Below are 25,991 nucleotides of genomic sequence, written 5' to 3' on the forward strand. Positions count from 1 at the left end.
AATCATGTTATGCCATTGGTTAATGTAGGCCAACAAAGTTGCCACGCCCAGCCCACTGCAGCTCTCAGGGTTTAACTTATGCCAACTTAACTATAGTACTTGATGGGGTTGATTTCCTTTCTGATGTGTTAACAAGAATTGCACACGGATTCTACTCAGAATTCAGCTATTGTTTGTGAACGTCATCTGGGTCCGTAATAGAAGGCTGGAGGAAGCAAGCTCTAGTCAAATACTTACCCACCATATAACATCCATTGCACTTATGCTTCATACCAAGTAACCAGTGCCAATGTGGACAGTAAGCTTTCTATTCCAAGAAAGTGTCATAGGTAGGATATGCAATGAACCAGGACTGTTTTCATCTATATTTGTAACACAGTGAATCAGAACACAGTTTAATAAAATAGGGCACTGCAACCGACATTACATAATAATTATTTTACTATGTGAACTGACGTGTTCTTTGGAATTTGATGATATTCACATTAAAATGATTTAACTGAGTTCTCGTTACTCGGACATTAATTTGAAAATAGTAGTAATAACAATATGTACCACTAATATCAGAACAAAGTGCAGACACTGAGGAAGTTTAACAAAGATTTTGAGTTTTGGACTCCAGGATTGTGTTTCTTTCATCATTATAAATAAAAGATACACTTTGCAAATGATGCTTATTCATCCACCCCACCCCCAATGTGTTTGGCAAATGGCATTATGAATCTCAAATTCAGTTGTATTTTTAATAAATTACAACAGTGGATAAATATACTTAATGAATATTGCTAATATTCCTAATTGTCAAAATAGATTGCTAAATGACATATGCAAGTGAATCCTACACTTAATTTTAATTTCTTTCTTTTGTGAAATGATTATGTTTTGCCGAAGTGAGAATTGTTTTCAAAATATTATCCCACTGATGCAAATTAATATATGCGAAACAGTAATTTACTGATTTCTGTGTCTCCAAAGTTGGCAGTTATTGCTTTGCAGAAAATATCTGAACTGCTCACTAGGCAGATGCACTAACCCTTACACCACCCTGGTACAGTGTCTTTGCACAGCTACACGGACTACCCTAGCATGCCTCCTTCCTCAATCAAATTTCCCATTCATGCCTCGGCACTTGGTATTCCCTCTAAACTTGAACATCATTGCCAGGCTGTCCAACTGTATTGGAACAGCACCTCAGCATCGAATGAAACATGCTCATTCTTCGTCTCTTGGGCGGGGACACCTTCCTGTGTGCATTTTCCTCGATCCACTATACAATGTTGTTTTCTGCACCGATGATGACCATGGACTTCTTCGCACCTCATATCCAGCATGGCTGCCAGTCCATTGTGGTGGGGCCACCATGTATCCTGCTAGTTGAAACCCCCCCCCCCCCCTCCCCGACTACACAGGGATTGCTCTACTGATGTCTGCATCATTAACTCCCCATGTATGCCAAGGACTAGATGCCCGCCATCCTGTGGCATTGGGAGCCCCGGCAATGGCCATCCTACCAGGTGGCCTTTGCTGCAGCTGGATGGCGCACATGGGTATGGCCCCCGGTCGCAGTGGGTGGCATCAGGGCAGATGACATGCCATGAAGCGTATTACGTCTTCTCTTGCTGGTGGCGCAATGCCAGCAGTCTGTAAGCGGTCGAGGTCTAACTACAGTGTCAAAAATGTGACCCCAAATTGTTCTGTTCCCTGGCCACACCATGGGAGGAACATGAGGCTAAGGATGGCAGCGAATCTTATTCTCCCTGGTACCTCATATGTATGAGAGCTGATTGGGCATCCTTCATGTCAATGAAGCTTCAGTTTTTTTGTGGAGCACTTAGAGGTAAAGTTTGGGGAAATGGAGGGATTGTCCAAAATGCGAACGGGGTCAGTCTTCATAAAAGCAGCATCCTCTGCCCAGTCACGGGCACTGCTTGCCTGTGACAAGCTGGGAGATGTTTGTGTTTCCATCACACCCCATAAGAGCTTAAATATGATCCAAGGTATAATATTTCACAGGGATCTTCTTTTGCAGTCTAATGATGAGCTGCACGCCAACTTAGAGCAATGAGGCGTTCATTTTGACCGGCTCGTACATAGGAGTCTAAAGGATAATCAGGTAGTCACCTGTGCCTTCATCTTGGCCTTCGAGGGTGATACAATACCGAGAAGGTCAGGGTGATGGTATGCCGGTGTGATATCAAGCCAAATATCCCTTCCCTGATGCAGTGCCTTAAGTGCTGGAAGTTCGGGCATATGTCTTCCTGCTGTATGTCCAGCGTCGTATGTCACGACTGTGGACATCCATCACATCTCAATACTTCATGTGCCCCACCTCCCATCTGTGTCAACTGCAGAGAGCACCATTCCCCTTGCTCACCAGGCTGCTGGATTCTCCAGAAAGAATGGAAAAATCATGGAATGCAAGACCCTGGAGCAACTGACCTACACTGGGAATAAGAGAAAATTTAAACACCTACAACACACCTACAACCTGTGCCTATAACATCCTACACCGCCACTACAAAAACAGTTATGGCCTCATCAGTTCCGCCAATTCCAGTCGGCTCCCAGAGCCGTAAGACTACACCTGCCCCATTGATTGTGTGGGGGAGGGGGGGGGGGCACTTCCCTCCCTGTTGCTCCCACACCAACTACCTCAGGAGCACTATCCCCCCCCCCCATCAGGGACATCAGTTCCCACTTCTCGGCCGGAGAAGCGTAAGCCTTCTTCGGCTCCTCTCACTAGGAAGGGGTCCCTTGGGTCCCTCCCATCCCAGGTTTCTATTACTAGGAAAGATGGCACCTGCCAGGGGCTGAAGAGCTCAAAAGCAGCTGGTCTTAGAGTTTCACGATCCTCCTCAGTCCCAGAGACTGAATCAGTGAATCCCTCGCAGCCAGAGAAACCCAAGGAGCAGGACCTAGATCTTGCCGGACCCTCAGACACAATGGATATAGACTCCTCAGGAACTAAATAGGTGGCAGCAGGTGACCCTGAGGGGTAAACTGCCTCCTTGAGCACTCATGCCTTCCCAGCTTCATGATCACATCATCCTCCAGTGGAATTACGGCATTTTTTTCCACCACCTCGCTGAGCTATGGCAACTGTTAAGCTTTACACCTGCTTTCTGCATTGCCATGCAAGAAACCTGTTTCCCAGCAATGTCCTCCGAGGCTATAGGGGATATTATGAGAATGATAGCGACTATAATTGCATGTCAAGTGGAGTTTGTGTCTATGTCCTGAACTCAGTGTGTAGTGAAACTGTGCCCCTTCAAACCCCCTTGAAGCTGTGGCTGTCAGGATAAGGACGACGCAGCACATTACTGTCCGCAATGTATGTCTTCCTCCAGATAGAGCAGTACCCCTGAATGTATTGGCTGCACTGTTTCATGAACTCCCTAAATCTTTCCTACTTTAGGGAGATTTTAATACCCATAACCCCTTGTGGGGTGGCACAGTGCTTACTGGCTGAGGTAAAGATGCCGAAACTTAACTGTCTCAACTCGACCTCTGCCTCTTAAATACTGGGGCCCCCACACATTTCAGTGTGGCTCATGGGAATTACTCGGCCATTGAGTTATCCCTCTGCAGCCCAGGTCTTCTCCCATCTGTCCACTGGAGAGCCCACAATGACTTGTGTGGTAGTGACCACTTTCGCATCTTCCTTTCACTCCCACTGTGCCAGTCCCCTGGACGTCTACCCAGAAGGGCTTTAAACAAGGCGGACTGGGAAGCTTTCACCTCTGCTGTCGGCATTGAATCTCCCCCACATGGTTCCATTGATATTGTGGTTGAGCGGGTCAGTAGAATGATCATTTCTATGGCGGAAAATGCGATCCGTTGTTCTTTAGGGTGCCCCCCGGTGAAAGTCTGTCCCTTGTTATTCGCCAGAAATCACTGAGGCAATTAAAGAGTGTTGGTGAGCTTTACAGCGACATAAGTGGCACCCTTCCCTAGAGCACCTATTTGCTTTTAAACAGCTCCATACCTGCCTTCACCAGCTTATAAAACGACGGAAACAGGAGTGTTCGGAGAAGTACCTCTCGACTATTGGACTTTTTTTTTGTACCAGACTCCAACAGGTGTCCCTGGTGTGTTATCTACCAATGCAAACGCGATTGTCGATCACTTTGCTGAGCACTATGCTCAAGCTTGTGCGTCAAAGAAATACACCCCAGCCTATTGCAACCTCAAATGGTGTATGGAAGGGAAAGTCCTCTTGTTCACTACACATTACAGTAAACCCTGTATCGCCCCATTTACAGAGTGCGAGCTCCTCAACGCACTTGCACATTGCCCCAACACAGCTCCTGGGCCAGATCAGATCCACAGTCAGATGATTAAACATCTCTTGTCCGATTACAAGCGACATCTCCTCGTCATCTTCAACCGGATCTGGTGCAATGGCGTCTTTCCATTGATATGACAGGAGAGCACCATCATTCCTGTGCTCAAACCCAGTAAAAACCCACTTGATGTGGATAGCTATCAGCCTCACCAGCATTCTTTGTAAGCTGCTAGAACATAGGGTGAGTCAGCGGTTGTGTTGGGTCCTGGAGTCACATGGTCTACAACCTCCATGCCAGGGCAGTTTCCACCAGAGTCACTCTACCACTGATAATCTTGTGTCCCTCGAGTCTGCCATTTGAACAGCCTTTTCCAGACGCCAACATCTGCTTGCCATCTTTTTTGATTTACGAAAAGCTTATGACACGACTTGGTGACATTATACCCTTGCCACATTATATGAGTGGGGTCTCTGTGGCCTGCTCTAGATTTTTATTCAAAATGTCCTGTCGCTCCGTACTTTCTGTGTCCAAGTTGGTGCCTCCCTTAGTTCCCTCCCCCCCCTCCCCCCCATACCCAGGAGAATGGGGTCCCACCATGCTCTGTATTGAGTGTATCTCTATCTTTATTGGCTATTAATGGTCTGGCAGCAGCTGTAGGGCCGTCTGTCTGTCTTACCTTCTCTGTATGCAGATGACTTCTGCATTTCGTACTGCTCCTCCAGTACTGGTGTTGCTGACCAGCGCCTACAGGGAGTCATCTACAAGGCGCAGTCCTGGGCTCTAGCCCATGGTTTCCAGTTTTCAGCTGTGAAATTGTGTGTCATGCACTTCTGTCAGCATCATACTGTTCATCCGGAATCAGAACTTTATCGTAACCTTTTCAGGACAGAACGTGTTTCCCCAAAGCAGAACAATTCGGCAGCACTGTGCAGGTTCCATATCCCTTAGGTGTCGTTCGTCTCTTATAAAATCTACAGTTTTACTGCCATACTATTTTCATTATTCCATGTCGCACACTTTTTGACTTGGATGTGGTGTTAAAATAGAAAAAAATGAAAAATTTGATTTTTTTTTTAGTTGAGAGGCGATGCATTGAATTGGACATATTAAAATTTGTTGTATCTTATTCTTTAAAGTTTTAGCTTTAAAACGGCACACAAATTACAATTTTCTCTCTTATGGGACATCCATGGGAAGAATAATAAAAACTCCATTTTGAGGAATGAAAAATTTGATGTATGTTAATAAACTTCAAAATTTCATGAAGTTTGCTTAAAACAAACTTTATAACTTTGGCATATCAATTTTTAGATAACAACCATATTTTACAAGTCCTTTCAGTACTTTGATACTTTGTGATACCTGCTGAAGCACTCAGGCACATGAGGAGAAGGGTTGGACGGGCAAGTTTCACAAAAAAAAAAATGGGGACCATTTTTACCCTCCTGGCTTGGAGCAATCACTACAAACGACACAGTCAGCCTGTTTTTCCATGTCCATTCTTGCAATAGCTTGGTACAGGCCGTCCATCCTGTGTAGGTCACCATGCTAAGATTGTGGCCTCTTCCTCTATGGGGTTGGTTGAGCCCTGACATTGCCCACAAGCTCCTTGACGAGACTCTTCCGAAACTGCAAATGACTCTTTGGTGTCTCTCCTCTTTTCTTTGCTATGATGACATATAGCAAGTAAGCATTGACGATCGCCACCTGAAATTAGCCAGAACAATTACCCTTTTGTCAAAATAAAAATTTACTAAGTAGGCCAAGGCCTATTAGAAAAGTGAATATCGTACCTCGAATAACCAGGAGAACATTTTCCCCCACCACCTGAGGGATTTTCTGGCAAAATGGTAAGATGCACAGTAGATGCTCCCATACTTGCCGTGTAGTCACAAATCATTGATGGCTTCTGGTGCGACAATCGGGCCACGTATACAAGCCTCATGTCCCGAAAGGGTTAATGACAATCCACTCACTATTGTGGAGACATATCGATTCTTAGAACTGGTTTCCAATGCCCAATTGAATTGGCTTCCTCACCTTCGTCAGCTTAAGCGGAGGTGCTGGCAGCACCTCAATGCCCTCTACGGCTTGAGCAACACGAACTGGGATGCAGATTGCTCTACATTGCTGCAGCTCTACGGGGCCCTTGTTCGATCCCGCCTTGACTATGGGGGTCTGGTTTACGGTATGGGCAGCACCCTCAGCATTGCGTTTACTCAACCCAGTGCACCACTGTGGCGTTCGACTAGTGGGGGAAGCATTTAGGCCAAGTCCAGTGATCAGTGTGCTGGTGGAGTCTGGTGTCCCTCCAATGAAGGTTAGGAGTGCACAACTGCTTGCCAGTTACGTTGCACACATTCGCAGTTCTCCCGAGCATCCGAACTACTGTCTCGTTTTCCCAACCATCTCCCACAGTGGCGACCCAGGTTAGGGCTTAAGATTGCGGTTCACGTCCGATCCCTTCTGTCTGAACTGCAGTCCTTCTCTTTACCACCTGTACTCAAGGTCCATTCACATACACCTCCAAGGTGTAAAACTAGGCCAAAGCTTCACCTGGACTTTATGCATGGCCCTGTGGACTCAGTTAACCCTGCGGCTCTCCACTGTCACTTCCTCTCGATCCTTGCCATGTTCCAGGGCTCCGAAGTGGTTCACACTGATGGCTAGATGGCTAATGGTCATGTTGGCTTCGCCTACATCCACAGAGGCCATATTGAACAGCATTCCTTGCCCGATGGCTGCAGTGTATTCACTGCAGAGCTGGTGGCCATATCTCATGCACTTGAGTACATCCGTTCATGCTCTGGTGAGTCATTTCGTCTCTGTACTGACTCCCTGAGCAGTTTACAAGCTATAGACCAGTGCTACCCTCACCATCCTTTGGTAGCGACCGTCCAGAAGTCCATCTATGCCCTGGAACGGTCCAGTCATTCAGTGGTGTCTGTGCCCCGGGTCACATCGGAATCCCAGGAAATGAACTTGCCGACAGGCTGGCCAAACAGGCTACACGGAAACCGCTTCTGCAGGTTGGCATCCCAGTCACCGACCTGCGTTCATTATTATGCCACCAGGTTTTTTGGCTTTGGAAGAGGAAATGTCATTGTCTCAGTATGCACAAAAAACTGCGTGCCATTAAGGAGACTCTGTGTGTGGAAGTCCTCCATGCTGGCCTCTCATTGGTACTCCGTGGTTCTCTGCCAGCTCTGCATTGGCCACACATGGGTGACACACGACTACCTCCTGCGCCGTGATGACCCATCTCACTGCTGGAGTAACGCACGGTTGACAGTGGCCCATATACTGTTCTGCTGCCCTTCTTTGGCTGCCCTGTGTCATAATCTTCAGTTACCAGTCTAGTTACTGTTAATTTTAGCAGACAATGCCTCATTGGCTGATTTGGTTTTACATTTTATCCGCGAGAGTGGGTTTTATAATTCTATGTAGGTATTAGCGCATGTCCTTTGTCCCTCTGCGTCCTCCATGCCCATGCTTTTGGGCAAGAGGTTTTAATGTCTCACAGAGTGGCTGGCTCAGCCAGCCATGGTCATCTGCTCTCTTGTTTTAATTCCTTCTACCTCTTTCTGGCGTCTCTATGTTTTTCTTGTCTTAGTGTTTGTTGCCCTTCAGTCATTCTTGTGGTTTTTTTCCTTTCTCCCAGTTTTGTGTTGTCAATCTCTCTCTCTCTCTCTCTCTCTCTCTCTCTCTCTCTCTCTCTCCCCACCCTTGTATAATATTTTAATCAGAACAAGGGACCGATGACCTAGCAGTTTTATCCTCCCCTTTAAACCAACCATTGGTTGAAATGTCCTAACTCAAACCCAGATATAGGTGCTATAATCTACATCTGCATTTCCATCCATACTCCGTAAACTACCATGAAGTGCATGGCAGAGTGTACATCCTATTGTATTAGTCATTAAGGTTTCTTCCAGTTCCATTTATGTATGGAACTGGGAAGAATGATTACTTGAATGCCTCTGTGTAATATGTTAAGTATTCTAATCTTTTCCTCAGGATCCCTATGTGAGCAATACGTAGAGTGTGGTAGTATATTACTAGAGTCATCATTGAAAGCCAGTTAGTAGACTTGCTTGGGATAGTTTACATCCATCATCAAGAGTCTGCCAGTTCAGTTCCTTCACCATCTCTGTAACCCTGTCCCAAAAGTCAAGCGAACCTATGACCATTCATGCTGCTTGTCTCTGTATACATACAATAGCCCCTGTTAGTCCTACTTGGTACTTGTCCCACACACTTGAGCAGTATTCTAGAATGGGTCACATGAGTAATTTGTATGCAATATCCTTTGTAGACTGATTACACTTCCACAGTATTCCAACAATAAACCGAAGTCTGCCACCTGCTTTACTCACAACAGAGCCTGTGTAAACATTCAATTTCATATCCCTATGAAGTGTTACATCCAGATATTTGTACAGGTTGGCCAATTCCAGCTGTGACTCATTGACATTATAGTCATAATCATTAATCAAATGAAACTGTATGGTTCCAGAGACCTTTTCAAGTTTCAGACATCTGTGAGATGTATAACGAAAGCGCTGGCAGGTTGATAGACACACAAACATACACACAAAATTCAAGCTTTCGCAACCAACGGTTGCTTCATCAGGAAAGAGGGAAGGAGAGGGAAAGACGAAAGGACGTGGGTTTTAAGGTAGAGGGTAAGGAGTCATTCCAATCCCGGAGCGGAAAGACTTACCTTAGGGGGAAAAAAGGACAGGTATACACTCGTGCGCCCCCCCCCCCCCCTCCCCCCCTCCCCCCACACACACATATCCATCTGCACATACACAGACACAAGCAGACATTTGTAAAGGCAAAGAGTTTGGACAGAGATGTCAGTCGAGGCAGAAGTACAGAGGCAAAGATGTTGTTGAAAGACAGGTGAGGTTTGAGCGGCGGCAACTTGAAATTAGCAGAGGTTGAGGCCTGGCGGATAACGAGAAGAGAGGATATACTGAAGGGCAAGTTCCCATCTCCAGAGTTCTGACAGGTTGGTGTTAGTGGGAAGTATCCAGATAACCCGGACGGTGTAACACTGTGCCAAGATGTGCTGGCCGTGCACCAAGACATGTTTAGCCACAGGGTGATCCTCATTACCAACAAACACTGTCTGCCTGTGTCCATTCATGCGAATGGACAGTTTGTTGCTGATCATTCCCACATAGAAAGCTTCACAGTGTAGGCAGGTCAGTTGGTAAATCACATGGGTGCTTTCACACGTGGCTCTGGCTTTGATCGTGTACACCTTCCGGGTTACAGGACTGGAGTAGGTGGTGGTGGTGGGAGGGTGCATAGGACAGGTTTTACACCGGGGGCGGTTACAAGGGTAGGAGCCAGAGGGTAGGGAAGGTGGTTTGGGGATTTCATAGGGATGAACTAAGAGGTTACAAAGGTTAGGTGGATGGCGGAAAGACACTCTTGGTGGAGTGGGAAGGATTTCATGAAGGATGGATCTCATTTCAGGGCAGGATTTGAGGAAGTCAAACACTTTTTTAGTTCATCGACTGGCTTATTTCAGTACAAAACAGAGTGCACAGAAGTTGTATAAATCAAAACCTTTAAGTCTTTGGACCTTTCACATACATTTTGGAACCATTTAAAATGCTTGAAAAATGAGTCATCTTTCAAAACTAAAATTATGTTAAGTAAGAATAGGTTTTGATTTTTATGAGCCTGTTATGTGATAATGTAATACAACAGGTCTTATGTATGGCAAAAATTTCAATTATTTATGAAACCTGTTCAACCTAAAAGTGAAAGCTCTCTTTTTTTCAGGGAATGTAGAACTGTATGGTACTAATCAACAAAAAAATTCTTTTGGACTGACATTTTTGAAAACAAATTTTTTCCATAAATTATTAAAAAAAAGGTCAGAGTGCTATGGTAAAAGAACTTTGATAGAAAAGTCCAAATGGACGATTTCTTGGTAATCATAAAGCAATTATCTTTCAATTAAAAAAAAAGCAATAAAATATCTAGAACTGTTCTAGATGTACAGCATTTTAAACTTTTTTCCAAAATTTGAATCTTAAGAAATTTTTTTTTTTTTTTTTTTTTTTTTTCCTAAAATAAAAATATACATGTTCCTTACGTAGTCCTTCATTGTAACATGTGCTATATTCAATAACATCTGAGACTGTGAAGGTAAGATTTTTTCCTAGCCTGCCTGAATTGATATGATTATACATCTACATACATACCTGATGGTGTGTGGCGGAGGGTACCTTGAGTACCTCTATCGGTTCTCCCTTCTATTACAGTCTCGTATTGTTCGTGGAAAGAAGGATTGTCGGTGTGCCTCTGTGTGGGCTCTAATCTCTCTGATTTTATCCTCGCGGTCTCTTCGCGAGATATACGTAGGAGGGAGCAATATACTGCTTGACTCCTCGGCGAAGGTATGTTCTCGAAACTTCAACAAAAGCCCGTACCAAGCTACTGAGCATCTCTCCTGCAGAGTCTTCCACTGGAGTTTATCTATCATCTCCGTAACACTTTCGTGATTACTAAATGATCCTGTAACGAAGCGCACTGCTCTCCGTTGGATCTTCTCTCTCTCTTCTATCAACCCTATCTGGTACGGATCCCACACTGCTGAGCGGTATTCAAGCAGTGGGCGAACAAGCATACTGTAACCTACTTCCTTTGTTTCTGGATTGCATTTCCTTAGGATTCTTCCAATGAATTTCAGTCTGGCACCTGCTTTACCGACAATCAACTTTATATGATCATTCCATTTTAAATCACTCCTAATGCGTACTCCCAGATAATTTATGAAATTAATTGCTGTCAGTTGCTGACCTGCTATATTGTAGCTAAATGATAAGGGAACTTTCTTTTTATGTATTCGCAGCACATTACACTTGTCTACATTGAGATTCAATTGCCATTCCCTGCACCATGCGTCAATTAGCTACAGATCCTCCTGCATTTCAGTACAATTTTCCATTGTTACAACCTCTCGATATACCACAGCATCATCCGCAAAAAGCCTCAGTGAACTTCTGATGCCATCCACAAGGTTGTTTATGTATATTGTGAATAGCAACGGTCCTACAACACTCCCCTGCGGCACACCTGAAATCACTCTTACTTCAGAAGACTTCTCTCCATTGCGTTCCGTTATCTAGGAACTCCTCAATCCAATCACACAATTGGTCTGATAGTCCATATACTCTTACTTTGTTCATTAAACGCCTGTGGGGAACTGTATCGTACGCCTTGCGGAAGTCAAGAAACACGACATCTACCTGGGAACCCGTGTCTATGGCCCTCTGAGTCTCGTGGATGAATAGCGGGAGCTGGGTTTCACATGATCGTCTTTTTCGAAACCCATGCTGATTCTCCTACAGAGTAGATTTGTAGTCTCCAGGAAAGTCATTATACTCGAACATAATACATGTTCCAAAATTCTACAACTGATAGACGTTAGAGATATAGGTCTATAGTTCTGCACATCTGTTCGACGTCCCTTCTTGAAAACGGGGATGACCTGTGCCCTTTTCCAATCCTTTGGAATGCTACGCTCTTCTAAAGACCTACGGTACACCGCTGCAAGAAGTGGGGCAAGTTCCTTCGCGTACTCTGTGTAAAATTGAACTGGTATCCCATCAGGTCCAGCGGCCTTTCCTCTTTTGAGCGTTTTTAATTGTTGCTCTATCCCTCTGTCGTCTGTTTTGATATCTACCATTTTGTCATCTGTGCGACAATCTAGAGAAGGAACTACAGTACAGTCTTGCTCTGTGAAACAGCTTTGGAAAAAGACATTTAGTATTTCGGCCTTTAGTCTGTCATCCTCTGTTTCAGTACCATTTCGGTCACAGAGTGTTTGGACATTTTGTTTTGATCCACCTACCGCTTTGACATAAGGCCAAGTCAGTAGATAGAACTTTACTTTCGAATTCATTGAACGCCTCTCGCATAGTCCTCCTGACGCTACATTTCGCTTCGCGTAATTTTTGTTTGTCTGCAAGGCTTTGGCTGTGTTTATGTTTGCTGTGAAGTTCCCTTTGCTTCCGCAGCAGTTTTCTAACTCGGTTGTTGTACCACGGTGGCTCTTTTCCATCTCTTACGATCTTGCTTGGTACATACTCATCTAACGCATATTGTACGATGGTTTTGAACTTTGTCCACTGATCCTCAACACTATCTGTATTTGAGACAAAACTTTTGTGTTGAGCCGTCAGGTACTCTGAAATCTGCTTTTTGTCACTTTTGCTAAACAGAAAAATCTTCCTACCCTTTTTAATATTTCTATTTATGGCTGAAATCATCGATGCAGTAACCGCTTTATGATCGCTGATTCTCTGTTCTGCGCTAACTGTTTCAAATATAGTTCGGGGCTGTTTGTCACCAGAAGGTCTAATATGTTTTCGCCACGAGTCGGTTCTCTGTTTAACTGCTCAAAGTAGTTTTCAGATAAAGCACTTAAAAAAATTTCACTGGATTCTTTGTCCCCGCCACCCGTTATGAATGTTTGAGTCTCCCAGTCTATATCCAGCAAATTAAAATCTCCATCCAGAACTATAATGTGGTGGGGAAATCTACTCGAAATATTTTCCAAATTATCCTTCAGGTGCTCAGCCACAACAGCTGCTGAGCCAGGGGGCCTATAGAGACATCCAATTACTATGTCTGAGCCTGCTTTAACCGTGACCTTCACCCAAATTATTTCACATTTAGGATCTCCGTCAATTTCCTTCGATACTATTGCACTTCTTACCGCTATAAACACGCCTCCCCCTTCACTGTCCAGCCTGTCTCTGCGGTATGCATTCCAATCTGAGTTTAGAATTTCATTACTGTTTACATCTGGTTTCATACGATTTTAATACATGTGAAGTGAAAGGATAGATAAAAAAATCTAATCATCAAGCAATGGCAGGAAAACACACATACAAAAGGTTCAACTATTACAAGCTTTCAGAGCCAATGGCTGTTTCTACTGGCAGAAGAGTTGAAGGGGAAGGAAGAAGGGTGAAGGAAAAGGAAAGGAGAGGTTTAAGAAAAGGGGTAAAGTTCAGAAAAGTCACCCAGAACCCAGGGTCAACAGAGACATACTGGACGGGATGAGAAGGAAAAACTGATTGTTGGCGACTGCACTGGATGAGACTTGAAAACCTGAGAGCTTAAAGGTGGAAGACAGGGTAATGTACAAGACAGAAATTACTGCTAAAACATTGTGCTCAAGTTTATAAGAGTGAAAAGCTAAGTGCATTGTATGCAACCAAGGTGGAAGGGGAGATAACAATAAATAGACAGGCAGGAAATGACAGACGTAGAAAACCAAAATGGAGTGAAAAAAGGAGTAGTAGTTCTGAAGAAATGCTGAGACAGAAGGAATTAATGTAAATTAAGGCCCGATGGATGGCAAAAACCAAGGACATGTTGTAGCGATAGTTTCCATCCTGAGAAACTGGTGTCTGAGGGAAGAATCGAGATGGTGCGTGTGGTGAAACAGGCAGCGAGGTCATGACTGTCATCTGGTAGACATGCTCTGCAACAGGATATTGTATGTTGCCAGCACACTCCCTCTGCCTATGTCCATTCATTCTGACTGATAACTGGATGGTAGTCATGCTGACATCAAAGGCCGAACAGTGTTCACATAACAGCTGTTAGATGACGTGTCATTTCACAGGTGGCTCTCCCATTGAGCTAGTATATATTTTGGCAGTTACAAGGCTGGAATGGGTGGCGGTAGGAGGGTGCATAGCGCAAGTCTCACAGCAGGGATGATCACAGGGGTAGGAGCCATGAGGTAGGGAGATGGGTGCAGAAGGAGCATAGGGTCTGACAAGGATATTGCGGAAATTGGGAGGGTGACGAAAAGCTATTCTAGGTGTGGTGGGCAAAATCTCAGACAGAGTGGATACCATTCCAGGGTATGATTTTAGGAAGTCATGGCCTTGTTGAAGTAACTCAGCATTTCTTTACAGTAATTACTCCTTTTCTCACTCCATTTCGTTTTCTACATCTTTCATTTCTGGCATGTCTATTTTTTGCCCCCCCCCCCCCCAATCCCCTTCCCTCTTACAGCTGTTACATACAATGCACTTAGCTTTTCACTCTTATTAACTCACGCACAGTGTCTTAGTAATAATCTCTGTCTTGCATATAACCCTGTCTTCGGTATTTAAGCTCTCAGGTCTTCAAAGCTCATCTGGTGCAGTCCCCAACAATCAGTCTATCCTCCTCATCCCCTCCGGTAAGTCTCACCTGACCCAGGGTTCTGGGTGACTTTTCTGAAATGTACCCGTTTTCCAAAACCTCTCCAGTCCTTTCCCTTCACTGCTTTTACCTCCCCTTATACCCTTCTGCAAGAATAAAGAGCCACTGGCTTCGAAAGCTTGTAAGAGTTAAAACTTTTTTGTGTGTTTTCTCCTGCCACCACTTGGTGAGTAGACTTTTTATCTATCTATTTACATTATATTGTCAATAATTGAATATTTTCATTGTTATATTAGCCCATGTGGCCATCATTCCTTCTTATGAAATCCTCTTGTCAGTCTTTGTTGTCGTCTGTCTTGTTCAAGCTGTTGTCTGTTTTCTACCTTTTGTGCTAGTAGTCTAATCATTTATTTAACTGTACCACCTAGATTAATCAACACTTTGCCTCTACATCTTGACGCCATCTCCCTCTGTACCAACATCCCCCAGATACATGGTCGGTCTGCTGCTGAACATTTCCTCAGTCAACACCCATGTGACTGCAAACCTATGACATCCTTCTTGCTCACCTTAATTGTCTTTATACTTACCTACAATTACTTCGCCTTTGAGGGACAGACATACAAACAAATCAGGTGCATGGCCATGGGAACCAGAGCGGCTCCTTCCTGTGCCAACCTTTTCATGGGTGGCTTGGAGGGCATCCCATGGTTTGGTTAAGATACACATTGATGACACCTTTGCCTTCTGGGCTCCTGGTGAGGCTGATCTACACTCCTGGAAATGGAAAAAAGAACACATTGACACCGGTGTGTCAGACCCACCATACTTGCTCCGGACACTGCGAGAGGGCTGTACAAGCAATGATCACACGCACGGCACAGCGGACACACCAGGAACCGCGGTGTTGGCCGTCGAATGGCGCTAGCTGCGCAGCATTTGTGCACCGCCGCCGTCAGTGTCAGCCAGTTTGCCGTGGCATACGGAGCTTCATCGCAGTCTTTAACACTGGTAGCATGCCGCGACAGCGTGGACGTGAACCGTATGTGCAGTTGACGGACTTTGAGCGAGGGCGTATAGTGGGCATGCGGGAGGCCGGGTGGACGTACCGCCGAATTGCTCAACACGTGGGGCGTGAGGTCTCCACAGTACATCGATGTTGTCGCCAGGGGTCGGCAGAAGGTGCACGTGCCCGTCGACCTGGGACCGGACCGCAGCGACGCACGGATGCACGCCAAGACCGTAGGATCCTACGCAGTGCCGTAGGGGACCGCACCGCCACTTCCCAGCAAATTAGGGACACTGTTGCTCCTGGGGTATCGGCGAGGACCATTCGCAACCGTCTCCATGAAGCTGGGCTACGGTCCCGCACACCGTTAGGCCGTCTTCCGCTCACGCCCCAACATCGTGCAGCCCGCCTCCAGTGGTGTCGCGACAGGCGTGAATGGAGGGACGAATGGAGACGTGTCGTCTTCAGCGATGAGAGTCGCTTCTGCCTTGGTGCCAATGATGGTCGTATGCGTGTTTGGCGCCGTGCAGGTGAGCGCCACAATCAGGACTGCATACGACCGAGGCACACAGGGCCAACACCCGGCATCATGGTGTGGGGAGCGATCTCCTACACTGGCCGTACACCACTGGTGATCGTCGAGGGGACACTGAATAGTGCACGGTACATCCAAACCGTTATCGAACCCATTGCTGTTCCAACAGGACAATGCACGTCCGCATGTATCCCGTGCCACCCAACGTGCTCTAGAAGGTGTAAGTCAACTACCCTGGCCAGCAAGATCTCCGGATCTGTCCCCCATTGAGCATGTTTGGGACTGGATGAAGCGTCTTCTCACGCGGTCTGCACGTCCAGCACGAACGCTGGTCCAACTGAGGCGCCAGGTGGAAATGGCATGGCAAGCCGTTCCACAGGACTACATCCAGCATCTCTACGATCGTGTCCATGGGAGAATAGCAGCCTGCATTGCTGCGAAAGGTGGATATACACTGTACTATTGTCGACATTGTGCATGCTCTGTTGCCTGTGTCTATGTGCCTGTGGTTCTGTCAGTGTGATCATGTGATGTATCTGACCCCAGGAATGTGTCAATAAAGTTTCCCCTTCCTGGGACAATGAATTCACGGTGTTCTTATTTCAATTTCCAGGAGTGTATTAAAATCTCGAAGTACCTTCTCTCAATTGAATTTCACATGGTCCTATTCTGAATCCCGTGCCACTTTCCTTGACATTGATCTCAACCTCACAGAAGGCAAAACTACTCAGTTCAGTCCACATTAAACCCACCAGTAAATAACCGTATTTAAATTTTGACAGTTGCCATCTTTCCCATGTCAAACGGTCCTTCCCATACAGTGTTGGCATTCTAGGCAAACACATTTATTCGGATGCGGGCTCCTTACAGCAATACACCACCATGCTCACCTCAGCCTTCACTGGACATAATTACCCCAACAGCCTAGTTCAAAAGCGGATTTCCTGGGCATCACATTCAATCCTGATACTGCTGATCCCTCCAAAAAACAACTCCAGAGTCCAACATTTGTCATTCAGTATTTTCCTAGTCTTGCACACACATATTAATCAGCTGCTTTGACAAGTCCATGGCTTCATAAAGTCATGCCCAGAAATGAGATCCATTCTGTCCGAGATTTTGCCCACCACACCTAGAATAGCTTTTTTTCACCCTCCCGATCTCCACAATATCCTTGACCCTATGCTCCTTCCGGACCCAACTCCCTACCCTATGGCTCCTACCCCTGTGACCATCTCTGCTGCAAGACTTGCTCTAAGCACACTTCTACCACCACCTATTCCAGCCATGTAACTGGCAAAACATATACTATCTCAATGAGAGAGCCACCTGTGAAATGACACGTGCTGTATACCAGCTTTTATTTAAACTTTATTCAGCTTTTGACATCAGCATGACTACCACCCAGTTATTAGTGAGAATGAATGGTCATAGTCAGAGGGTGTATACCGGCAACACACAATACCCTGTTGCAGAGCATGCTCTGCAACAGGTCAGTTATGACCTCAGTGCCTGTTTCACCACATGTGCAGTCTGGATTCTTCCCTCAGACACCAGTTTCTCAGATCTCCGCTGATGGAAACTACTGCTACAACATGTCCTTGGTTCTTGACATCCATCTGGTCTTAATTTACATTAATTCCTTCTGTCTCAGCATTTCTTCACAGAAAGTAATCCTTTTTTCACTTCATTTTAGTTTTCTACATCTGTCATTTCCTGACTTGTCTATTTTTTGTGGTGCCCCCTCCCACCTTTGTTACATACGGTGCATTTAGCTCTTTACTCTTATTAACTCATGCACAATGTTTTATCAACAGTCTCTGCCTTGCATTTTACCCCGTCTTCCACCTTTAAGCTCTCATCTTATCAAATAATATCCAGTGCAGTTCCCAACAATCAGTCTTTTCTTCTCATCCTGTCCAGTAAGTCTCCCTGGGATCTGAGTGACTTTCCTGAACCGTACCCCTTTTCCTAAACCTCTCCAGTTCTTTTCCTTCACCCCTCTTCCTTCCCCTTCAACTCTTCTGCCAGAAGACAGAGCCACTGGCTCTGAAAGCTTGTAAAAGTTAAACCTTTTTGTGTGTGTTCTCCTGCCACCATTTGGTGAGTAGGTTTTTTTTATTTATCCATTTAAGTTTTATTATTTAATTGGATAGATAAAAAATCTTCTCACCAAGTGGCGGCAGAACACACAATTAAGACTATTGTGACAGGCAAGCGAAAGAGCCAGTGGCTGCTCCTTCAGGCGGAAGGGTTAAAGGGGAAGGAAAAATGGTGAAGGTAAAGGACGAGAGGTCTTTCCTTCTGATCCCCTACAGTAAGTCCCCGCAGTTCTGGGTGACTTTCCCAAAATCTGTCCCTTTTCCTAGACCTCTCCAGTCCTCTCCCTTCACCCTTTTTCCTTCCCCTTCAACCCCTCTGCCTGAAGAAGGAGCCACTGGCTCCAAAAGCTTGCCTATCACAACAGTTTTATGTGCGTGTTCTGCTGCTGCATAGTGAGTACATTTTTTTATCCATCCAGTTAAATAATTTTATCAACAATTGATTGTTTTCATTTACATTTTATGGTCAGTAACTGATTATTTTCGTTATTATATAATACATCTGAGATGGACTTGGGGGCAAGTTGAAAATCCCCCCGTCGGAGATTCGAGTCGTCCCTCGGGCATTGTTGTGTGTGTTGTCCTTAGCCTAAGATAGATTTAAGTAGTGTGTAAGACTAGGAGAGACCGATGACCTCAGCATTCTGGTCCCATAGAACCTTACCACAAATTTGTCACTATGACAGTGACATGGTGTGCTTTAGGGCAAAAGTTACTTACTTTTCCAGTTAGTTCCCTTTTAATTCAGTGAACTTTGTCAAATGGTTCTCCAGTGAATAGATCCCATCTTTGAAGTGTTAGTCTGGAAGGTTTGCAGATTGCCCATTTATGGCTACCATAACCTTTTACGTGGACTTGAAACATTTTGCACTCACAAATTTCTTATCTAAGTGGAAGTTACAGATTATTTTGTTTAGTATTTCAAACAATATTATGAAAATGATTGGATGCTACTTGCCATATTGTGAAGATGTTGAATCACAGACAGGCACAACAGAAAGATAGCTAGGCAAGTTAACTTTCAGCCATAAGGGCTTCTTCTGAATTATACAAAAAAAAACACACACACACACACATACTGAAAGACGTTCATAAATTCTTTTGTGAAGCAGGAAGAGTGGCAAATAGGTGCAGTTTCAGTTTGTTTTTGAAGTTAATAGAAGTAATGATTACATGCTTCACATCACAGATTCGTATGGCTGAATTAGTCACTTCTTTCTGTGCAACACTGTAGCTGAGTGATGGCTAGAGTAATTAATTTCCCCTATGTAGTATTATTATATGAATATTATTTGTTGTTTTTGAACTGTGATTAGTTGTTGTGAACTAACTTCATAAGACAGTTAATGTGCTACGAATCTGTTGTCTGTATGCTCAACTCTTTAAAAGGCTGTCTACAAGAGAATGGTAACTAGACTAGATCTTCTGCAAATTGTAGCTCAGATCCCCCTGTTTTTCTATTGGTAAAGCATGTCGGGGGACATGTGCGTGGTACTGAAAATATTACAGTTCACAATTATTGCAAGATAGTAAATCAGAAAAATTCATTTTCCATACCAAAATGATTTATGCTTAGTCACTGGCTCCTGCCTCAAGTTTCATTGCAGCTTCATTTCTGGTGTATAGTGGTTAACTAATATCTCATCCACAGTAAAAAGAAAAAAAAGCTATACATGAAATTTATTAGATTCTTTTTAATGCCATCATTGTATTGCTGAGAAATTAATTTTCTTTTGGTCAGTACCCAACAAATGCTTTTGGGACAAATTTCAAGCGGTTCATCTTTAGGAAAAAGTATGGTCACATTCGTTTTCAGCATCCCATTTCTTAACACGTAGAATGAATGTACATACTATTTATAAACTTTCAGTAACTTCAAATATATTTCCATTGGTAGTAAACTATTCAAAACTAAGATTTTCATATAACATAGTATACAGAAGAATGCTGAAGATTAGATGGGTAGATCACATAACTAATGAGGAGGTATTGAATAGAATTGGGGAGAAGAGGAGTTTGTGGCACAACTTGACAAAAAGAAGGGACCGGTTGGTAGGACATGTTTTGAGGCATCAAGGGATCACAAATTTAGCATTGGAGGGCAGCGTGGAGGGTAAAAATCGTAGAGGGAGACCAAAAGATGAATACACTAAGCAGATTCAGAAGGATGTAGGTTGCAGTAAGTACTGGGAGATGAAGAAGTTTGCATAGGATAGAGTAGCATGGAGAGCTGCATCAAACCAGTCTCAGAACTGAAGACCACCACAACAACAACAACAGTATACCAGCCTTGCCATACTGGTATAAATGAAACACAAACAACACAGCTAATTAAAATGCCTTATAAGCAAAACTATTCTAAGGATTAATAGCACAGTATGCACAAACAAACAAAAGTAAAATTTCATTTGTATCCATACCATACCTTTACAGAAGCAAAACTTTGCAGAGAGAGTGAGAGTGAGGGGGGGGGGGGGGGATGAATTCTGTTCTTCAAAGTTATGCCATTTCTGTTTGTTGCCCACAGTTTTATCACACTGAGATGACATTTTTTTATAAACCAAATATGTGCCTTCATGACATTTCAAAAAAAAAAAAAACTCTGTATGATATGGAAACATTCTAGGACAAAAATAATTATTAATCTTATTTTAACAGTCCGCACTTTTTCAAAGACATCAAGATATCTGCCCTTGCACTTTTAAAAATGGTGATGCATGCAAGGTCAGGTGGAACACTTGAAGTTATGGGACTGCTTTTGGGAAAAGTGGATGCTAACACAATGATAGTGATGGATTCATTTGCACTTCCAGTTGAGGGCACGGAAACAAGAGTCAATGCTCAAGCACAGGCTTATGAGTACATGACAGCTTACATAGAAGCTGCAAAACAGGTGGGTACTTTTTCTAGTATTAATTTTGAGATGAATATTTCAGGGTTTATTTAAGATTTGAAATTGTATGTATTTGGTAATAATAATGTTTGTTTTTAGCATAGCATAAAGTTTCCATATTCTCATGTGACATTATCAGTTATTTTCTTTCAGGTTGGACGCATGGAAAATGCAATAGGCTGGTACCATAGTCACCCAGGATATGGATGTTGGTTGTCTGGAATTGATGTATCTACTCAGATGCTGAACCAAAATTTTCAAGAACCATTTGTTGCTATTGTTATTGATCCTGTTAGAACAATTTCAGCTGGGAAAGTATGCCTGGGGGCATTTAGAACATATCCCAAGGTTTGTTTGTTGTTATGTTCTGTGCTAATGTCACTTTTAAGTGCAGCTGGCTATGGTGGGAATAAATGTAGTTGCATCTCTAGCATTCAGAACTTTGTAACACACGAACTCAGCTTCTGTGCCACATTGTACTGATTTTCTTCTTGCCTACATTTCCCAGTGACATAATATGTAGTGTGGCTTAACAGCCTCCTGTGTAAGCCACCAGAATGATTTCCTAGGTTATAATTAAACATAATATCCTATTTCTCTGATTGTTTTCCCATACACAAAGGACTAACTGCCATTATGATACAGTTACAGTGTTCTATCATTTGGAGTTGGTGTGTATCATACTCTGGATAACACACTGGGAGGCAGCAATGGAATGCTTCTGCAATAAGTGTATACGCTGTAGGAGCACTGTAATTTTTTTGTGCCACACTGCTTAATCCCCATCAAAAGCTTAAGTACAGTTTCTGCTGTGGACCTGGTATCACCCAACAGTATCACACACTGATACTACTACTTATTAATGTCAGGATGATCAAAGAATGTGGATGGGTGTGAGAGGTAGTATTTAATTTCAGTATACCCATTCCCATGAAAAAGATTCATACCAATTTGAGACCTGCACAGTGTATTTTTAGTACTTTCATTATTATTAGGTGGCAATATACAGGGTGTTTATAAATGAACATCGGGGTTTTAATGCTTTATAATATTTATTATATTAAACTTACAGATATAAATGATACGTCAAATGAAAGAGCAACTGAAACAGTTTTACCAAGAACCTTATAAATGTTCAGTGTGAGCACCATTTGTCACACGGCACACATAAAGTCTATAGCCGAGTTCTTCCCAAACGTTGACAAGTGTGTCTTCAGTGATTGTAGCAACAGCTGCTTCAATCCAATTTCTTAATTCAGGGAGTTCTGCTGGTAGTGGGGGCACGTACACACGATCCTTGATGAAGCCCCAAAGGAAAAAATCGCATGGCGTTAGATTGGGTGAATGTGGAGGCCATGCAAAGCAAACTTATCAACGTTTGCGAAGAACTCTGCTGTAGACTTGATGTGTGCCGTGTGACAAATGGTGCTCACATTGATCATTTATAAGGTCCTTGGTAAAACTGTTTCAGTTGCTCTTTCATTTGACACATCATTTATAACTATAAGTTTAATGTAATAAATATTATAAAGCGTTAAAACCCCGATATTCATTTATAAACACCCTGTATAATGAAACAAGTATGTGACATATTGGGAAGTGGTTACCATGACCATTTTGCTTCAACGTTCCCTACATCTGTATTAAGCTCAGCGACTTTTATAAGATGTTAAAGTATAAAAGAAATTACTGCTATATCACAAAAAGTCACAATTTCTCCAATACATTTCCCACCCATGACCTTCTCAACAAAGCAGGTAAAATTCAGTACATCCTCCAATATTTATCATCACTGTTTCGGTTGGTTTGATACGACCTGCCACAACTTCCTCTCCTGTGCCAACTTCATCTCAGAATAGCATTTACATTCAATGTCCTTAATTATTGGTTAAATACATTCCTGTCTTTATCTTCTCAGATACAGTTTTTGCCCTCTCTGGCTCCATCTAGTTCTGTGGAAGCTATTCCCTGGCATCTTAACACATGTCCTATCATCCTGCTCCTCCTCCTCCTCCTCCTCCTCCTTGTGGGTTTTTCCAAATATTTCTTTCCTCAAAAGTTCTACGGAGGACCTCCTCGTGTCTCGTCTTATCGGTCCATTTATTTTAAACTTCCTGAGTACTAAATCAAAATGGCTTGGATACTCTTTTTTTCCTGCCACCATTGTCCTCCAGCTGTACATTGTCAGAAATTTTTTCCTCAAATTAAGGCCTATGTTTGATATTAGTAGACTTCTTTCAGCAAGGGTTACTCTCTTTGCCTGTGCTGTTCTGCTTTGTATGTCCTCATTTCCTCAGCTCTTGCGTGTTATCTTATTTCATATGTAGCAGAATTCCTTTACCCAATGTTCTGTGTAGTCCCTTAATTTCTTTGCTGCTAGTCTTCAGGACTTTCTTTGGTTTACTCTCAGTCTGTATTCTGTGTTCATCTGATATTTCATTCCTTTCAGTTGGTACTGTAATTCTTTCTCATTTTATAGCAGTTTCATCAGCAAATCCTTTATTGACATCTTTTAACTGTGAATTTTAATCCCACTTCTAAATCCATCTTTTAATTCCTTCATTGCTTCTTGAACAGCAGAGGAGAAAGACAGCATCCCTACCATATTTTTCACTGTCAGTACTCGCTTGTACTCCTATTTTTATCACAATTTTGAACGTCTTGCACCATTTTACATTGCAAAATTCTTTTTGTAGGTCAAAAAATCCCACGAAAATGTCTGTATTTTTCTGAAGTCTTGTCACCATTACCAAATGAGGTAGCACAGTGGTTAGCACACTGGACTCGCATTTAGGATGACAACGATTTAACCCCCATCCAGCCACCCTGATTTAGATGCTTCAGCAAATGCTGGGATGGTTCTTTTGAAACGACATGACTGTCCCTCTTCCTCATTATTCCCTAAACTGATGGGACCAATGACCTCACTGTTTGGTTCCCTCCACCAAATCAACCAACCACCCAGAATGAAATTTTCACTCTTCAGCAGAGTGTGCACTGATATGAAACTTACTGGCAGATTAAAACTGTGTGCCGGACCAAGACTCGAATTCAGGACCTTCAACTTTAGCAGGCAAGTGCTCTACCACCTCAGCTACCGAAGCACGACTCACGACCCGTCCTCACAGCTTCAATTCCTCCAGTACCTCATCTCCTACCTTCCAAACTTCATAGAAGCTCTCATGCAGACCTTGCACACATAGCACTCCTGGAAGAAAGGATATTGCAGAGACATGGGTTAGCCACAGCCTGGGGAATGTTCCCAGAATGAAATTTTCACTCTGCAATGGAGTGTGTGCTGATGTGAAAATTCCTGGCAGATTAAAACTGTGTGATAGACCGAGTTTGGAATGTAGGAGACAAAGTACTGATGGAATTGAAGCTGTGAGGATGGGCTATGAGTCATGTTTGGGTAGCTCAAATGGTAGAGCACTTGCCTGCAAAAGGCAAAGGTCCCAAGTTCGAGACTCAGTCCAGGAACTTTCAACCAACCAACCAATCTTACCTCCGTTAACAGGTGCAGTATCAGAACTACCTACCTGTTGGCTTTACTTTTCCTAAAGACAAACTAATCTTCATGTAGTAGAGCCACAAGTTTCTTTTCCATTATTATGTATATTATTCTTGTTAATAACTTGGTTGCATGAGTTGTTAAGCTGATTGTGTTGATAGTTCTTGCATTTATGTATTTGTCCGATCTTTGTGATTATATGAATGATATCCGAGTGAAAGCCTGACAGCATGTCTCCACTCTCGTAGATTCTAGACACTAACCTGAATAATCATTTTGTTTCCACTTCCATCAATGATTTTAGAAATGCCAGAGGGATGTTAGTAACATCTGCCTTTTGCTGCAAGTCTTCCAGAACTCTGTCAGGCTCAGACTCTACCAGTGGATCTCCTGTCTTCCAACCTGACATCAATTTCTTCTTCTGTCATGTTATGTCATGTCATATCACATCTCTCTCTCTCTCTCTCTCTCTCTCTCTCATAGAGACTCTCAGTGTTCTCTTTTCCACCTATTTACTATCTCTTGCACATTAAACAGTGGAATTCTGCATACAGTTGATACCTTTGTGTCCAATTTCTTAAAAATTCATTTTGAATTTTCAGTATGTTGTTCTGCTCTTCAGATAACCCTTTCCCCCATTCAATTTCATTACGTGTTCATGCTGTCATTTTACTATAACTTTCCTGCATTTCCTATTGATTTGATTCTTGTACAGCTTTCTTTTCCTGGACATTTTTACATATTTTTTTCTTTTGTCAATCAACTATAGTACTTGAGGTTTCTTTACAGTTATCTTCATTGTACCTGTATTTGTGTACAATCTACCTGTGTTTGTCTACAATTATCTGTGATTGTCCTTTATGGGGATGTCCATTCCTCCCCACTGAAATTCCAACTGTGGCATTCGTTATCACACTGCTCCTGGGTATGCCTAGCAATCCAGTATGTGATTTTGGAATATCTCGTCTGTTCACTATATAATCCAGATAGTGTATGTTGCCCTTTTTCGTGTATTATCTTGTTATTCTTGAACAGTGTATTTGCTTATTACCAGCTGAATGTTACTCTTTTGCCAGTTTTTCAATCTCTTTTTTCTTGGTCACCTCCCTCTTGGCAGTCACCTCTCAGATATCCAAGTGGTGTTCTGATCCAGAATGTTTTACAGGACCATGCCATTATTATGGATTTCCCTTTAGTAGTAGTTTCCATCCCTTAGGGCAGGAAGTTTCCTTGAATTTGTATCTGCTCCTCTGCCTTCTCACCAGAAGTCTTTGCTTGCCACACTGGTGATTTTTATTCAAATCAGTGGCTGGGATCAAATTCTGAACCAAAGACCTTTCAATCAGTATTTTGTCACTACCCCTTGGCCATGGTGACCCTATTAATAGACTTTAATAGTATCATTGGAAAATTCAGTTGAGGAAATTAACACACTATGAGGCAGAATTGCTGACCAGTACT

At 43.3% G+C, this 25,991-nt stretch overlaps 1 protein-coding gene across 1 annotated transcript in view; it reads left to right on the top strand.

Moving 5' to 3' along the window:
• The window catches only part of LOC124791489 (COP9 signalosome complex subunit 5), a 36,666-nt gene that overhangs the window by 1,623 nt on the left and 9,052 nt on the right, over window positions 1-25,991 (top strand). The window contains exons 2-3 of the mRNA XM_047257864.1: window positions 20,785-21,019; window positions 21,173-21,367. Coding sequence (XP_047113820.1) covers window positions 20,785-21,019; window positions 21,173-21,367 — 430 coding nt within the window. The remainder of the gene's footprint in view (window positions 1-20,784; window positions 21,020-21,172; window positions 21,368-25,991) is intronic.

This window comes from Schistocerca piceifrons, chromosome 1 (genome assembly GCF_021461385.2).
Source record: "Schistocerca piceifrons isolate TAMUIC-IGC-003096 chromosome 1, iqSchPice1.1, whole genome shotgun sequence".
NCBI lineage: Eukaryota > Metazoa > Arthropoda > Insecta > Orthoptera > Acrididae > Schistocerca > Schistocerca piceifrons.